The sequence below is a fragment of the Hippocampus bargibanti genome, linkage group LG03, assembly GCF_051943395.1.
Source record: "Hippocampus bargibanti isolate YZ-2025 linkage group LG03, ASM5194339v1, whole genome shotgun sequence".
In the NCBI taxonomy this organism is placed as follows: Eukaryota; Metazoa; Chordata; class Actinopteri; order Syngnathiformes; family Syngnathidae; genus Hippocampus; species Hippocampus bargibanti.
This window is the reverse complement of record NC_142736.1, coordinates 8,772,702-8,791,701: the sequence shown is the minus strand read 5'-3', so window position 1 is coordinate 8,791,701 and position 19,000 is coordinate 8,772,702. Positions and strand designations below refer to the sequence as shown.

Below are 19,000 nucleotides of genomic sequence, written 5' to 3'. Positions count from 1 at the left end.
TGGGGAACAGAGGATGATGTGCTGGATGAGGGACAATCATGGGAGGCAAAGCCCCTACACGGGATGTACCACCGAACCATAGCAGAAGTGGCTGATCTCAAGAAGTCCTATCAGTGGCTAGAGAGGGCTGGCCTAAAGGACAGCACAGAGGCACTCATCCTGGCTGCCCAAGAGCAGGCCCTGAACACCAGAGCCATCGAGGCAGGGATATACCACACCAGACAAGACCCAAGGTGTAGGTTGTGCAAAGAGGCACCTGAGACAATCCAACACATAACTGCAGGGTGTAAGATGCTGGCAGGGAAAGCCTACATGGAGCGCCATAACCAGGTGGCTGCCATAGTCTACCGAAACATCTGTGCGGAGTATGGACCGGAAACCCCAAGGTCAAAATGGGAAACACCTCCCAAGGTGGTGGAGAATGACCGAGCAAAGATCCTGTGGGACTTCCAGATACAGACTGACAAGATGGTAATGGCCAACCAACCAGATATCGTGCTCATAGATAAAGGAGAAAGGAAAGCCGTTGTTGTGGATGTAGCGGTCCCGAGTGATGGAAACATCAGAAAGAAGGAACATGAGAAAATCGAGAAATACCAAGGGCTCAGAGAGGAGCTGGAGAGAGCCTGGAAGGTAAAGGTGACAGTCGTGCCTGTGGTGGTCGGAGCACTCGGGGCAGTGACCCCCCAAACTCGACGAGTGGTTGCAACAGATCCCGGCAGTGACGTGCAGTCAATGGAGGCAGGTGAGGCAGTGCCTCACCTGTCATCATGGAAAGCTGTCATATAAATATCAAATGAAAAAATAAATTAAACAGTTACATGTATTTAGTGATTTGTACTTTAAAGTTCTTGTCCATTTAACTTCACCGTTTTAGGATTTTTTTCTAAATCGCTGAATTTTCACATTTACCGTTCAAATACTAAGTAGAGACGAGCGGTGACGTCATTGATGATGTCAGTGCCTCACCAGCCATGAACCTCACCGCACGTCACTGGATCCCGGGAACAACATCGGACATCTCGGTCCAGAAAAGCACAGTGCTGGGAACAGCACGGATACTGCACAGAACCCTCAAGCTTCCTGGCCTCTGGTAGAGGACCCGAGCTGAAATGGGGGACAGACACCACCCATGGTGGGTGAGACGCGGATATATATATATATATATATATATATATATATATATATATATATATATATATATATATATATTCTCCGGCCTGAATTTGCGGGACATGGTCAAATGAGCTCCAAATGCTAGATGATTGATAATAAGGTGACCGGTCACCTTATTATAAATCAGGTGTGTTAGAGAAGGGAGCGACCTAAAACAGGATACGGCTCACAAAGGACTGGTGTACCCTATGCCCATGGTGGGTGAGACGAGGATTTATTTATATATATATATATATATATATATATATATATATATATATATATATATATATATATATATATATATATATATATATATATATATATATATATATATATATATATATATATATATATATATCCCTAGCAGTGCAGAGGTCCGGCCTCCGTGTGTGGAGTTTGCATGTTCTCCTCCGTGGGTTTTCTTCAGGTCCTCCGGTTTCCTCCCACACTCCAAATAGATGTATTGCAGACTGATTGAACACTCAAAATTGTCCTTAGGTGTGAGTGTGAACGTGGATGGTCGTTTGTCTCTGTGTGCCCTGAGATTGACTGGCAACTAATTAAGGTTGTCCCCCGACTAGTGCCCGAAGATGGCTGGGATAGGCTACAGCAACCCGTGCGACCCTATTGAGGGTGAACTGGTTTGAATGAATGAATGAATGAATGAATGAATGAATGAATGAATGATCCCACACTTTCAGCATGCTCTCTCTTTTTTGAGGAACGATTTCTTCACACTCCATCAACCACTTGGGCCAAATTGCACAGAGGGAACATTAACCACATGGCATGATTATTCTACTCAGTACAAAAAGGACAAAAAACAGTAGTTGAGTACATTCTTATGTGAACTCACATTCCTCTACCAAGCCTACACAAAGATGGAATTTGAATTAAGTGTTTTATCCAGGTTGGTTAAATTGACACAATGGCTAATCTGGTTTGCACAGGGGTTGGGAACCTTTTTGAATAAGAGAGCCATAAAAGTAAAATATTTCGAAATGTTTTTCAGTGAGAGCAACACACACACACACACACACACACACACACACACACACACACACACACACACACACACACACACACACACACACACACACACACACACACACACACACACACACACACACACACACACACACACACACACACACACACACACACACACACACACGCACACACATACACACACAGACGCAAACACACACGCAAATATGCATGCAAACACGTCTGCAAGCACGCACAGCCACTTTTCAACAAAATGTCAAAATGTATTACAGCAGTGACGTGCAGTCAGTGTAGGCAGGTGAGGCAGTGCCTCACCTGTCATCATGGAAAGCTGTCATGGAAATATCAAATGAATAAATAAATTAAACAGTTAGATGTATTTAGTGATTTGTACTTTAAAGTTCTTGTCCATTTAACTTCACCGTTTTAGGATTGTTTTCAAAATCGCTGACATTTACCGTTCAAATACTAAGTACAGATGAGCGGTGACGTCATTGATGACGTCAGTGCCTCAACAGCCTTGAACCTCACCGCACGTCACTGTATTACAGTAAAGTCTCGTTATATCGATATCGGTTATATCGATAGTATCGCTTATTACGATACTATTTCTATGAACGCAAGGAGAAAATTACATGCGCGCAGGGTCGGATATATCGATAGTCCCGATTATATCGATATTTTTTCGGACTCCCGAGAATATCGATATAACGAGACTTTACTGTATTTAAAATAACTTTGTGATAGTACTCACCGTTAACATGAATGTTTTTCCGTTCCTCATGATTGGTAAACCAAACGATCGAAATGAAAGGGAACTTGCCGGGTCAATAGGCGAAGTTACTGCTAGCTAGCCTTCACACGGCTCATTACCTTCCACACTTGCTTTCTGCTGTCTCTCGCAGAAGTATATTGATGTTAATGTAAGCATGGGGCTTGTTAAAATGCGACTGACATTCAATTGTTTCATCGATTGTATTGTTTCATTGCAAATTACAATCAGAACCTTTTGTCTCCACAAAGGCGAATCCTCCGGCGCATTCAAGCTGAAGTGTACTCAGCATTTTCTTCATCACCTGGCTTATTTAAATGGGTGTTTACCTGTTTCAACATGACGGCGAGTATCATCCAATCAAAATTGCGCTTTTGTCCAACCTAGGTCAATATCAATATAGTCAATATTGCGCATTGCACCGACTGCAGGCCCAACATGCAATGAACAGCGAAAAAGCGAGAATATGTATTTAGTTTTATCGACGAGCCATATGCAATCATTAAAAGAGCCATATATGGCTCGCGAGCCATAGGTTCCCGACCGCTGGGTTAGCACATTAGAAAGCATCCTTAGCATTCATTGCTTGCACTGTTTCCATGTACTAACTATCACTTAACAGCTCATGTTGAATAAACTGCTCTAATTAAAGAACATTTTGTTCATTGTGAATTACAACTGTTCCCTATTCTCACAAATCGTCACTTTTATTATGGTTAAACTGTGTGATTGTGACTCATTTCCACAATGTTGTATGCCTTGCGTTTGTTAAGACAGATGCGATTTGTCACAGGTGATTCAGTGTTCCTGCAAAACTAGCCAGAAATAACAACAATTCATTGATATCAGCAATCTTCAGGAGTTGATGAATTAAATAGGCTTCATGTCTAAAGAGCAAATTACTTGGAATCACTCCATGGGGTAAGTTTAGCATGAACGGCTCTTGACACCCAAAGTGTTCGAGGAGAGACCATGCAGACCCCTTCGTGAGCTCAACCTACCATGCTTGATGCTCCCTCTTGACTGGCAGTCTACCATTATAATGTGAAGAAGTGACTTTGTCAAAATACTAGCGAGTTTTTTATATACACAGTATACGTCTGTGTAAGCTCTCAGTCGTACAGGAGTGGTCCATCGATGAGAAGGTTTCTTCAGCCGTCATCTGTACAAAAGTGAAGGTTTCGGACGTTTCGCCTCCTATCCAAGAGGCTTCGTATGCGAACTAAAGTCTGACTGGTCGTATCGGCCCCATTTATATATCCCTAATGTCCAGACATGGTGGCGCCGGACACAGCTATGATAGGTCCCTACTCTCAGGTTGGGGGGGGGGGGCGCGGGACCCCTCCCTGTGGCCCCACTGATTGTTCCTACATCCCTGACTAACGACTGGCCTATTACCCCCACTCCCCCCGGTATCACCTCATCAGCATAACGACCCTCATCAGCATTGAGAAAGTTGCCTAACCTGTTTTTCCTGAGCAGGCTATTGTATGAACGATCCAAATTGAACCTCACCCCACCAGACCGGTTTAATGAAGGATTTTGTTGTTTAACCTCATTGTCGTCAATGAGGTTAAAATCTTAGCGAAAGAACATAGATGGTTTGAAAGGGGGGTAAAAGAAGCGATTCTTATAAAACAACAAAATCCTTCATTAAACCGGTCTGGTGGGGTGAGGTTCAATTTGGATCGTTCATACAATAGCCTGCTCAGGCAAAACAGGTTAGGCAACTTTCGCAATGCTGATGAGGGTCGTTATGCTGATGAGGTGATACCGGGGGGGGGGGGGGGTAATAGGCCAGTCGTTAGTCAGGGATGTAGGAACAATCAGTGGGGCCACAGAGAGGGGTCCCGCGCCCCCCCCCCCCAACCTGAGAGTAGGGACCTATCATAGCTGTGTCTGGCGCCACCATGTCTGGACATTAGGGATATATAAATGGGGCCGATACGACCAGTCAGACTTTAGTTCGCTGACGAAGCCTCTTGGATAGGAGGCGAAACGTCCGAAACCTTCACTTTTGTACAGATGACGGCTGAAGAAACCTTCTCATCTATACACAGTATATTAGTTTTTTTTACTGACATTTTCTCACCATCTGAAGTTTTTTTTCCTTTCACATTTGCTGTTTTTCGTTCTTTTTAGTGTGGGGCCCCAATTAGTTAATGTTAGTTTGATTATTATAAAATTTAAACAATATATTTATGAATAGATCTTTCCGCTAAAACTTGATATGTTGGAGCTGAAAAAACATGTTTAAGCCAAAAATATCTCAGAGATTAAAATAAAGACGCACAATTTCCCACACATCATTCAAACGCAACACATCCGATCCAGTTTTATCGAGGGAGAGACATTTGCAATCCCCCTGTAAGGAGCTGACCTAGACCATATTGTATTGTTTCCGTGGAAACAACGTGAAACGTACCCTAAATGCTTTCCTTGTGTGCCGAAAGCATACATCAATTTATTTTAATGATAAACATACATGGGAGTTCGTGGGGGGGGGGGGGGGGGTTTCTCTTTATTTTTAACTGTACCTGAAAAGGACTCTGGCTGTTGTAATTCCTCACTTCTTTGTCATCGCCACGAACAAGCAGTACTTTTGCACATTTATCCTGGGGAGAAAGAATACACATTTCAAGAAAGACGAAAAGTGACAATGCATGACAACACAGAGGCTCTTCAATTCTCCTACTTTGGTCAGGAGAAAGGTCACTAGTCGTCCTGCGAAAAGAGATTTGTCCAAAGCAAAATTAGCCAGTTGAGCAGTAACTGTTTAATATCATCCCATCCCTGGCGCAGGGAGAGGAGAGACTGTAGAACATCTACCACCTATGTCAAGAATGCAGCCTTGCTGGCTGGTATGTGTGTATCTATTCTTCCCCTCCAATGATGGAGAGAGGGAGGATGGTTCAAATCGAGAGAGAAGAGCGAGAGTGAAGAACAGAGAGATGGAGAATGCTTGAATCTGCTGCATAAATCGCCCACAAAGTGCTCAACCACGCATGGACTGCGCACGCGGGCGCGCGCACACACACACACACACACACACACACACACACACACGCACACACACACACACACACACACACACACACGCAAAACAAAATGACTTTTTTTAGATCAATAACAAGTTATTGAGGATTAGAAAACATACTCACACCGACTCCGATGCAAATATTGATGCATTCCAAATGTGAGCCTTAATCATATCACAGATGTACTTTTATCAGTGTTACACCAAGGATGATGTTTATATTTACACATTTAATATCACAGTACTGTATTAGATGACTATGTATTTTTTTGCTAATACGACATGATACTGCTCGTACAAACATACAGTAAAGTCTTGTTATATCGATATCGTTTATATTGATAATACTGCTTATTACGACACTATTTTCATTTGCCGTGCACATTTCTCGTCTTTTTATGTATACTTAGTTTCGTTTTGTACGATTCGTGCTTTTTACGATAATCCGGTTACTACGGTGCTCTTTTTCATATCCCGCCGGCCATTTTGCTATGTTTATATCGATACAAAAGATTTGCTTAGGGGTTTCTATACAGTACCACCATCGAAATCTGTATCGGTCGCGCCATTGGTCGACTTGGTCACGTGACTTGGTCGCGTCACGTGACTTGGTCACGTGAGTTTGTTACGTGACCAGCTCCCGTGCAGCAGCGCCATTTTCATTTTCAGACGCTAGCTCGTGTGCAGCAGTCGAGATTGAAGTGTTTGTGTTAAAAGGTAAAAATGGGAAGCAAAAGAAGATTGATGATTTTTTTAAATTGCATACATAATACAGTAAGATGTAAGCGTTGCAGTTTCCCTGTTGTGTTATGTACATGCCCACTGTACTGTATATGTATGCAATCGTTTTTTGCAACAATGTTTCTTGTTTTGTCTGCTGAAGCGTGATGATTTTGAAAATTACTGTACATTCCATACTGTGTATTAAAGTACAACTGATGTCACTTTTTATTCAAATGCAAAACACCAATAAAAATGACTTCACGCCAAAACGTCTTGCATTGCTTGTGAATCCAAACAATGGCTTCAGATTCTGATAATATACTTTCTTGTTACACATTCAGTTATGAATATGATTCAAATACACTGTAGTTCTGAAGAGGAAAGCATACATGTTTGCAATCGATTAAAGAATTATATGTGCAATTTTGAGGCAACATTGGGGGAACATCTCTCACCCAAAAAAAAGAGGCACAAAATGGCGAGCTCATATGGCCAGCTCCGTTTCTTATATGGCACTTGGATGCCCTCTTTTGGCGGCTTTTGTTAATGCAGTTCGGCGCAGGACGGATATATCGACAGTACGGTTATATCGACATTTTTTTCTAACTCCTGAGAATATCGATATAACAAGACTTTACTGTAATACCTCGGCTTACGAACGCGAGACTCGAGAATTTAATCTTGGACGATTTTTCGGGATACACACAGAGCGCCACCATGAGTGATGTGTCGTTCGCGAACGAGCCCGTTCTCCTAACAAGGAAATGGAAGGCGACTTTATTTTGTCCTCTATTCCCCACCACATTTTCTTCAGTTAAAGCCGCACGTGATTGGTCAAGAACGCAGCAGTGATGGGGGGTTACAGAAACACAGAGCTGCAAATCAAATAGGTAGGCAGACGACAGAGGGAGAGGGAGAGAGAGGGAGAGAATGGATAGAAAACAGTGCAATTTGGACTGATTTCAACTTTATTGATAGTTCAAAGGCAGAGTGTAGACTGCAAGGTTAAAATATCCCATCAATCAGGCTCCACAGATAACCCACACAAGCCCACTGTACACTTGATGCAAAAAGCTATCAACCCAGCTAAACAGAACACAATTGATGAGGAACTAAGTAAAATGATCGAAGAGAAAGCACAGCAACTTCACTCGGATATCGTCAAGAGGCAACCTGAAGTTCGTCATCCATAGATGATTTCAAGGCTAGCCACGGATGGTTCGAGAACCTTAAGCGTAGTACAGGGACTCATTGTGTGATTCGTCATGGTGAAGTAGCTAAAGAGTTTGATGTTTCTCTTTATTTGTAAGTAGGTTCGTTGTCAGATCTCCCAGGCAGGTTACGCGATCAATGGAAACTTTCCTCGCGGTCGTCGAGTCGATTCCGGAAGGTCTTCTCACCGCTGAGTCGTTCACCTGGGGTCGGTTGAGTCGGGGAATCGATGAGGGACTGTGAGGACGAAGGAGCGTGGGGTTGGTCGGACAGGCCGCTCATCGGCGACAGTGGCGTTGATCGCGCTGCCATGGCAGGACGCTGAGGGAGCACGCTGACGTCGGCGGCCGAGTCGGCCATGAAGCGTCTTCCCGAAGTCCGATCGTGGACATAAGCGATGTCCGATCGTGGACATATACGATGTCCGATCGTGGACACAAACGATGCAGCTCGTTGCAGAGTCGGCAGGCGAATTGGACGTTGTCGGCCATCAGGGTGCGGCAGGTTTCACGGTGGGGTCGGGGCGCCAACGGGTGGTGGCGGTCCATCGGGAGCTCGGCTTGAGGGGTCCTGCTGTGAAGATGCCAGGTTCACGGGCGGCTGGGAAATCTGGTTCTTTCCATTTGGAGAGTTGATTGGGCTGAGGAGGAGTAGACAAAAAAATCCTGGCTGGCCAATAAAGAGTTTGATGTTTCTCTTTATTTGTAAGTAGGTTCGTCGTCAGATCTCCCAGGCAGGTGACGCTCAGAGCTTGATTGTGGCGTGGAGTCGAGCAAGTCGTGCCGTGATGTCCGTCCGACTCCCAAGAGGGTGAAAGAAGAAGGCTACGTTCCTCATCAAGTGTTTAATGCTAACTCCATTCCATCAAGCCATCAACGACCATCACAAAGGTACATAAAACGACTTTATTAAAGTACAGTTTATTTCTTTAATTACAACACCATGGAACATTTATTATACACAAAATAAGGTATATTTTGTGTATTTTTAAGGCTTAGAAAATTAGAAAGTAGAGAATTATATTTTATGGGGACCTAGGAAGGGATTATTCTCATTTTAATGGTTTCGTATGGGAACTTAATGTCTGGGATACACACTTTTCGCCTGACACAATCTGTCTGGGAATCAATTAAGTTAGTCAGCCAATGTATTACTGTACTGTTATTCACATGGATAAAAAAGACACCAGCCATTATTTAAATTTAACATTCCATGTGCACTTGTGTTTTACGAGTTACCGTATTTTCTTCACCACATTCAGATTATAAAGTTCACAGTCAATGGGTGGCAATGAATGTTTTATAAATGGGAACGGGAAATAGGTTATTATTGGGCTGCTATAACTTAGGAAGGAGGTTGATTCTTAGTTTGGTGACTGTCATCTCGTTGTGGGGTCTCAAGCATGGAAGTGCCATGTATATATGTGACGGGTGTCACAACAGTGACTGTCTTCATCTCCACGATGCTGCCGTCTTAATAAGACCAGACGCGTGGATGTGTCTTTTTTGGAGTGTGCATTCTGCCTGCCATGCATGTTTTTTGTTGTTCGTTTTTGCATTACTACATTACGTCACTTTATATACGTCACTTCCTCACTTTACATATGTCACTACCTCACTTTACATACGTCACTGCCTCACTTTCCATACGACACTACCTCACTTTACATACAGAAATTACATGTATTGTCTGTTGTCAATTGTATGTCTTTTTTAGCCACGTTATAAGTGCCTTGCATGTCTTGCACGCTGGGTCCAAGAGGACATTAATTTCATCTGTGCTGTATGTCATGCATATTAGCATATTTGACAATAAAGCTGACTTTGACTTTGACTTTGGAATGTGGGAGGAAACCGGAAGACCCGGAGAAAACCCACGCGGGCCCGGGGAGCGAACATGCAAACTCCACACAGGGAGGCCAGAGCGGTACATGAACTGGCGACCTCTGCACTGTGAAGCCGGCGTGCTAACCACTCGACTACTAGGCCTCCCTATGTGTGGTGTATGAAATCTAAAAGACATTTTCCTTTACTTCACCAGGAATAAACAGAATTATCAAAGAAAAACACATTCAACTATGATGAGTGCAGATGCCTTGAATCAACCTCTCGGGATTATCATGAGTTGGATGACTGAGAATTTATAAAGACAAAAACCCAGATTTTAACAAGGCTTGTTTTTAATTAACATTCATTAATTTAAATGAAAGAGGCAATATTCAAATCACTTTTAAAAATACTACTTTGACGCAGGGACATATGATGTTAGTGGATTCTGACAAAATAAGTGAAGCTGAAGGTGAGGGTGTGGGGGGGCATGGTTGTGGCTTTTTAGCAAATGCAAATTTCTTGTTTCAGCCATTACTGGACACGGTAATCATAGCTAATGTCCTTTCAGTTACATGGTTGACTGCCAACCAAACAAAGTTACTTCCGTCCGAGGTATTCAAAGATGTCCATTACGAATCACGACATTCATTGTGACTTAGACTGGTGCCAACACCGATCTGATAGGTGTTGGAACCAGTCTTTAAACATGATAGATCCTATCATATTCAAAGACATTACTCAAACATTGTAACTGAGGTCAAAAGACAAAGGTATCCATTACTACTTGTCTGTTCATACTACACAATTCAACTAACTTCCAGCTGGAGGAAATCGATCTCGCATTGGTAGTCAAAAGTGAAAGAAACCACAGAATGTAGCCATGAAACAAACCCATATCTTTTCATCAATGGATGCTACAGCTGCATGTTTGCTTTCAACACTGAGCTTGTAATAAACACGCTCCGTCTGGCCGTTGGACTGAGGGTGGTAATCAGACAACAAGCTCGCCGACGCCCCTATGGACCTGCAGAACGTTTCTATATCTTGGACACAAACTGTGGTCCCCGGTCCGACACGATGTCCACCGGAATCCCACGGAGACAGACGACGTGGTTAACCAGGAGTTGGCCCGTCATAATGGCGGACGGCAACCTGGTTAATGGGATGAAGTGGGCCGACTTAGAGAAGCGGTCGAGGATGCAGGGAAGGCCCATGACGAAATCCAGGGAGATGTGGGACCAAGGCTGGAGAAGTCCCGCCGGGGGCTGGTGAGAGACCTTCCCATAGGCGCAGGACGGGTATGCCTTCACGAAATTCAGCTATGTCCGTCCTGAGCTCTGGCCACCAGAAACACTGGGCTACAAGGTGGATAGTTCTGTTGACACCAGCGTGACAGGCGCGAATCACTGTATCACCGTGTGGTACGGCGCCTGCACCGTGTCCTGCCGTAAGACTCTGCAGCGCATCGTGAGGACAGCTGAGAAGATCATCGGTGTCTCCCCCCCCCCCCCCCCCCCCCCCTTCAGGACATCTACAACACCCGCCTCACCCGCAGAGCCATCAGAATCGCTGGCGATCCCACACACCCCTCCCACAGCCTCTTCAGCCTGCTGCCATCGGGTAGGAGACTGCAGAGTCAAAGGACAGTTTCTGCCACCAGGCAGTCCGGAGACTCAACTCCCTTCCAGCCCTGCCCAGCCTGCCCCTTCACACTGCCACACTCGCCGAACTCTGAGTACACGCTACATGCTGTACGATCTTCCTGAACTCTATTTTTTTGTTCTTTCTCATTTTTTTTTCTGCAAGACCTCATTTCAACCCTTTCTTGTTGTTTGTTTTTGCAATTACGACATTACGTCACTTTATGTACGTCACATCCTCACTTTAAATATGTCACTACCTCACTTTACATACGTCACTGCCTCACTTTCCAGACGACACTACCTCACTTTACAAGTTTTGTCTGTTGTCAATTGTATGTCTTTTAGCCACATTATAAGTGCCTTGCATGTCTTGCACGCTGGGTCCGAGAGGACATTAATTTCATTTGTGCTGTATGTGATGCATATTAGTCCGTTTGACAATAAAGCTGACTTTGACTTTGACTTTGACTTTGAATTCAGTCTTTTGGCCGACCGCAGGCCCGCCAGGTTCTTGTGGTTGGTGAACACCGTGAAGAGACGTTTCGCCTCTTCAAGCTAATGTGTCCACTCCTGCAGGGACAGGATGACTGCCAGCAGTTCCCAGTTTCCCATGTCATAATTGGCCTCCGCGGGGCTGAGATGACGGGAGAAGATGGCGCACGGGTGGAGTTTCTGGTCAACTGGGGAGCGCTGCGATAATTCTGCCCCCACCCCGGACTCCGATGCGTCCACTTCAACCGCAAACGCGTGGTCCGGGTCAGGATAGGGTAATACTGGGGTGTTGGTGAAGGGGCGTCGGAGACGGTTAAACACACCCTCAATTTCGGGTGTCCACCTAAACGGAACCTTGGTGGAAGTGAGACGGGTTAGAGGTAGTGCCTTCTGACTATAATCGCGTATAAAACGGCGGTAGTAGTTGGCAAACCCCAAAAATTTCTGGAGTTGTTTGAACGTCTTGGGGGTTGGCCAATCTACCACCGCTTTGGTCTTGGCGGGATCGGCACGAAGTTGCCCCAGCTCCACGATGAACCCTAGGAAAGACAGAGAACGGATGTGGAACTCACACTTCTCTGCCTTCACATAAATCCGGTTTTGCAGGAGCCGCACCAGGACCCGTCGGACATCCTGCCTTTGAAATACGGCGGGGGTGTTGGTAAGTCTGAATGGCATCACCATGTATTCAAAATGCCCCAAAGGCGTTTTGAATGCAGTCTTCCATTTGTCCCCCTCTCTGATGCAAATGATGGTAGGTATGCTACGCAAGTCCAGCTTGGTGAACATTGTGGCGGATTGGAGGGGTGCGAAGGCCGAATCCATGAGTGGGAGCGGGTACTTGTTGCGGATGGTGATGTCGTTTAGACCCCGGTAATCGACACACAGGCGCAGGGTCTAGTCCTTCTTTTCGATGAAAAACAACCCCGCGCCGAGTGGAGAATGCGAGGGTTCTGTGTTCATTCTGTGTTAGGCTTAGAACGGACCACAACGGAATCCCAACCAGTGGTCCAAGCCTTCCCCGACTTGATACGAGCGTACCAAAACTCTTGGGGATAATTGCTACCATCTTGTCGTTCTTCATTCACGAGGACGCTAAGAGGAAATGACACAATTCCTGCAGCTTCGAGTGGAAAGCAGGCTACAGGATGTGTCAAGCTTGGGCACTTTTCTGCCATCGTTGGTTGCAATGGTGGAGTTTGGCAGGCTGATGGAATGGGAGGCTTTACGTGCGTCATCTGGATTGCCTCCACTAATTCATACAGCAAGATGATGTGGACCAAACCCATGGCTATTGAGTAGTTTGGCTCCGTCTCTCTACCACCTGCTCGGGATCTGGTTGGTGAACGATTTTGCAGTGGCTTTGATGCACCCAGGTGGATCTCTCGGCGATCTTGATGGCAGTTGGCGTGGTTATCAGCACGGTGAATGGCCCCTCCCACTTTGGCGCCGACCAGGACTTCCTCTTAATTGATTTGATCAGCACGTGGTCTCCGGGCCGAAGCAGTTTTTGCTCCTGTGGAGACAACAGGGCAGACTGCGGCAGTACACAGGCTGACTGGACCTCTTTTGTTGTAAACATTTCACACAACCATTTTGCCAACAAAGCGCCTGGATCTGATTCATTTTCTTGCCAGGGCACACCTTCCCATAATGGGAGGATGAAAGGTCTGCCATGCAAGATCTCAAAAGGCGTTAAGCCGTTATTAGTGGGTGTTATTCTCATATATAATTTAACCAAAAACAGACATTCAGGCCATGGTTTGCCTGTTGCCTCCATGGTTTTTCTGAGTCGATTTTTTATTGTGCCATTCGTTCTTTCAACCAATCCTGCACTCTGTGGATGATATGCACAGTGTTTTTTTAATTTAATACCTAAATGTTCAGAAATTTTGGTGATTACGTCATTAGCAAAATGTGGTCCATTATCACTCCAAATTATTCTTGGTATGCCATGTTCTGGAATAATATGTTTGCATAATGCTTTTGCAACGGATAATGCATCGGATTTCTTTGAAGGCACAATTTCCACCCATTTGGTGAATGAATCAATTAACACCAAACAGTATTTATAAGAATTACTTGTGCTTAGTTCAATGAAATCCATGTGGACCACTTCAAAGGGGTGTGACCCTTGTGGAAATGTTCCTCTTTTTGGTCGCATGTTACCTTGTGGATTGTGTTTACAGCAAATCAAACAACTCCGACAAAAGTTTTTTGCATACGAATTGAAACCTCTGCTTAAATGGAATACTTTCCCTGCTATAAACACCATGCCCGCTGTTGATATATGTGAACTACCATGGCTCAATCGAGCCACCATAGGGAACATGTTTCTCGGTAAACATGGTTTGTTGTCTATTTTATACAACTCATCAACGAGCTTAGCACCATCGGCAAGCCACAAATCTTTTTCGGATTTTGTAGCTAACGCTTGCATGTCCTTTAAAACTTGTGTAGGCACTAATTCACGCATTTCTTGATTGACCAAATTGAAAGTAGTCTGAGCGGCGTTCTTGGCTGCTGCGTCCGCTCTCGCATTGCCTGAGGTAATTCTTTCTTTAAGTCTTTAGCTCTCGTGTGCGCTGCACATTTGCATACAGCTACACTTTTTGGAAGGAGGATAGCTTTCAATAAGCTTCTCAATAAATCTGCATGTTCGACAGATTTTCCGTTCGATGTAGTCATTCCTCTGCGGTTCCACTGAGCTGCAAAGCAGTGAAGTGTGGAAAACGCATATTGACTGTCTGTAAAAATCGTCACCGTTCTCCCTTCCGCCCATTTACACGCTTCAGTCAATGCAACAATTTCTGCTGCTTGTGCTGAATACGTGTTTGGTAATGAGCCATCAGCAACAATTTCAACATCGGTCACAACAGCATAGCCCACCCTGTTAGCCCCTGTGTCTGACCTAGACGCAGAGCCATCAACGTACAGGTAGATGCTGTCAGGTAAAGGTATGTCTTTTAAGTCTGGTCGTGGTTTGCAGTTCTCATTTATTCTGTCAACGCATGAATGTGGTTCTCCGTCCACAGGTAGAGGTATAAGTGTCGCTGGGTTAATGCTATTGCACCTCTCAACAGTTATATGTGGTTGTTCCAGCAGGGTTGTCATGATAGACAAATGTCGTGCTGGTGACAAGAAGGTCATTTTCGTGCCTGTAATTAATAAGTCAACTGAGTGTGGTACCATCAGCGTTGTGGGATGAAAAAGTACTAGTTCAGCTGACGACTGAACTGCCAACGCTGCGGCACACACTGCTCTAACACATGGTAGAAGAGCTGCAGCTACTGGATCCAGTCTTTTAGAATAAAATGCAACTGGTCTCAGCTTTTGTCCATGCTTTTGTAACAGGACTGAAGTCATGTATTTGTCTTTGCAGTCAACTGTTTGAACAAAAGGTTTGTCATAGTCAGGTAAGGCTAAGACACTAGTGTTTGCTATCAATTTTTTTAATTCTGTAAATGCTTTACTGCCCTCTTCGGTCCACTGAATAGAGTCTTTCAGTGCCATTTCATCTTGGTATATAAGTGTCAATAATGGTTGGGTCACTTGTGCATAATGCGGAATCCAAGTTCTGCAATAATTGCACAGTCCCAAAAACGTCATCATCTGTTTTTTCGTCTTAGGTCGAGGAACCTGCAAAATTGTCTGTTTTCTCTTAGTTGTCAACTCTCTTCCCTTTCTTGACAAAAGATGTCCTAAGAAAACTACTTCTTCTTGGCAGAACTGCAATTTATCCAAAGAAGCTTTGTTACCTGTATTCGCTAAATATTGGAACAAAGCTATTGATACAGTCTTGTTCTCATCTTCAGTCGGTGAAGCAATTAAGATGTCGTCAACATACAAAAGAATCTGAGAAGATTCAGGATGTTTAAAATCAGCAATACACGAAGACATTTCCTGTGAAAAAATTGTAGGACTATCTGTAAACCCTTGTGGTAATCTTGTATATGTATATTTTTTCCCATTAAATGTAAATCCGAACCAATGACGTGAATTTTTGTGTAATGGAATGGAGAAAAAGGCATTGCTCAAATCAATTACTGTAAACCATTTTTTGTCAGGTTTTAAACTGTTCAATAATGTGTGCGGGTCTGGCACACACGGAGCACGTGATTGTATGGATTTATTTATCTGTCGTAAATCATGCACCATTCTCCAAACTCCAGATTCCACTTTTTTAACAGGAAATATCGGTGTATTACATTCACAAGTTGGGTCTTCAATCAAAATACCAGCTTTCACCATATCCCGTATTACAGGGGTGATGCCAATAATAGCATCCTGTTTTAATGGATATTGTTTAAGTCTTGTTCGATAAGTCGTTTTAGGCAATACTTCAACTGGTTTTGCTGTTTTAAGTAAGCCCACATCAGTTTTTCCCGATGACCAAAGGGTGGCAGGGACGTCTGGAAAGTCCTCCGCCCCTAAAGTGGCCATCATAATTCTAATGAATCGACCTTTACTGGGTCCCCCATAGCGTCAACTACGAAGGACTCCAGAAAATTCACTTTTTTGGGTTTATACCCTTCTTCTGTTGGTATTAAAGCTATTTGCAATTTTTGTAACAGGTCTCTCCCCAACAAATTTATAGGACACTCTCCACTCAAGACCATAGTGACCTTGTATGGAGTTAGTCCCTCATCTAAAATTTTTATTGGTTTAGAAATCGGTAACAATGTCACTTTCCCATCTGCAGATACCACAGAAATTTGTTGTCGACTCGGAGTGACACCTGGAATGGTCTCTCTTAACACTGATCTGCATGCACCACTATCGCAAAGAAATTTGACATCCTTTTTCCCGTTTTTTAGCCAATAATAAGGTTTTTCGTTTTCCGGTAAGGTCAAGGCAAATACATTAGTCAAATCCAAGATTTCAACTGGTTTTATTGATTCCCATTTCCCACTGTTGTGCTTGTTGTCATCAGTGTTGAAATGGGGTTCCTCGCGTCAATCTGAATGTTTTGTTTTCTGTCCTTCACCATATCGCGTATTATATGGTGGAGGTCTGTAAGATTTCCCATGTTTCCTTTTCGGTATAGGTTTCTTTTTGCAGTGGCGAGCAATATGCCCTACACTGCCACAACTGTAGCATCGATCATTGTGCGGCATCCGTCTCTTCATCCGATCCTGGTATAACACGTTCTCCATTATGGTACCCATGGTAGATGCCATCACATGTTCCATCGGCGAATTTGCACCATTTCCCCACTTTTTTCTCACCACTTCTTGGGCGTGTATTGCCCACTCCATGAGATCAACCAACCTTCCAGTCCGGTGTTGGACATAATGTTTGCGAATGAAATCTCCAATTTCAGGCGTCAAATTCTGCAAAAATGTTTGCTTGAATTGGTTGACATATATGGAATTCTCATCAGCAGATTCAGGAATACAGCAGTGGTTTCGAAAAATATTTTCCAAGCGTCCCCGAAAAATGTTAATATCTTCCCCACGTAACTGTCTACAATTCTGAATCAAGCCAAAGTTTGGTGTTTTTTTCCATAATGTTCGGATGTTTTCACAAATCAATCTTCGTTGGGTTGTCGCTTCCTCATACGTCATGTTTGTTCCCGTCGATGTTTTCCCAGTAAAGTCACCTTTCACCCGATCCCAATGGTGTCCCAAGCATCCCCGGAGAACCTTAAGTGTTTCTTGTCCATTCAACTGGTAAGAAGCACATAATTCCTCAAAATTCTCAGTCCAACTTTCTGCATTTTCAACATTACCTAGTCCTTTACACGCCTCTGCGACATCACTGTCGCCCCATGGCCGATAAACCAAGATAGTTTGATCATGTATGCTTGAAGAATTAGGATTTGCTACCTGAATAAGTGGTAAGGCGTCACAGTCACTTCCATTATTCATTTTAATTCCATTCAACTCTTCAAACGGATACAATTGTCCAGAACAATTTGCTTTGCTCCTTGTATGCGAAGAGACACAATCAGCAGCAATCTGATTTGCCATATCAGGTTGTAATCCTCGTATTCCTCCAGTAGGGGTCATAAGCGCTCCATTCTGCTGGTCAGCCCAACAGACATTTGGAGTCATCACGGGGGGGGGGGGCACCCAGGGGGGCCCACCCGCCCCACAGGGGTTGAACAGATGGCGTCCTCCCCTTTCTTCAGCCCTGCGGAGGAGGGGTAGAAGGAGGAGGGGGAAGAGAAGGAGGAGGAGTGGTAGGAGGGGGGTTGTGGCGCCTGCCCGGGGCAGCCCCCCGCCTCTCCCCCTCGCCTCCCGTGGGGGAGCTCTGGGGATTGAAACAATGGCTGCTTTCCATTTTCCACCAACTTTTCATTGGGACGTGCAACAGACGAAGCCACAGTCTCATCGTCAGAGCTCACTTTGGAAGACATTGCAACGATCGCTTTCTCCTCTTTTTTCATTCGTTTGGCTTCCATTTCCCTCTCCCTGATTTTTGCCTGCGCAATCCAAGCTTCACAGGCAATTATCTCGGCATGTATCTTTCCAAGAGATTTTTTCATCGCGGCTGCTTCCTGAAGTATTAATCGAAACATGACCTCTTTCAAAGGTTGTAGTTGCAACGCACCAGAGAACGTACTACAGTCCATCCACTTCTTGCAATAAAGTTCGCTTCCTGGGAACTTTTTGGACATAAACTCTACATCCCTATGAATTGGGGTCTTTTTAGAAGAAATAGCACCCATTTTCACGATTGCAACAACAAATTCCTTCTTTAACTATCACCAGAAAGGAAGCACACCTCGCGATGTTGATTCAAACCCAAGAACAAAGGGCTTGATTCGCGCCAATCCTCAGCCAGGATGCGCGTTCACGCACACACACAAGGAATGCTCTTACGCACACACGCACACACACACACCAACGGCTCAAATGACTTCGCCCCCACCCTTTTTTTTCTCTCCGAGACAAAGAACTTTCTCTGTGCCACTATACTAGCATAGACAAACCAATTTAAGAATGTATTTTTGATCTTATTTCTTTCCTCTTGACTTCGTATTGTAGCAGCTGCCCTAAAATACTTCCGCTTTTCAGAATAAAAGTGGTACACCACACAAACTGAATCCCAGCTATCACCACCTTGTGATCAATATTCTTTCGCTGGAAAACTTCCGAATCACAATTCGGCGTGTGGATGT

At 44.3% G+C, this 19,000-nt stretch overlaps 1 protein-coding gene across 1 annotated transcript in view; it reads right to left on the bottom strand.

Moving 5' to 3' along the window:
• Positions 1–8,192, bottom strand: part of LOC148900227 (SH3 and multiple ankyrin repeat domains protein 2-like) — a 281,991-nt gene extending 273,799 nt beyond the window's left edge. The window contains exons 1-3 of the mRNA XM_088993047.1: positions 8,114–8,192; positions 5,634–5,710; positions 5,476–5,553 (exon numbers count right to left, since the gene is read on the bottom strand). Of these exons, the coding sequence (XP_088849173.1) occupies positions 5,476–5,553; positions 5,634–5,710; positions 8,114–8,192 (234 nt within the window). The remainder of the gene's footprint in view (positions 1–5,475; positions 5,554–5,633; positions 5,711–8,113) is intronic.
• Between the last annotated feature and the right edge of the window lie 10,808 nt (positions 8,193–19,000).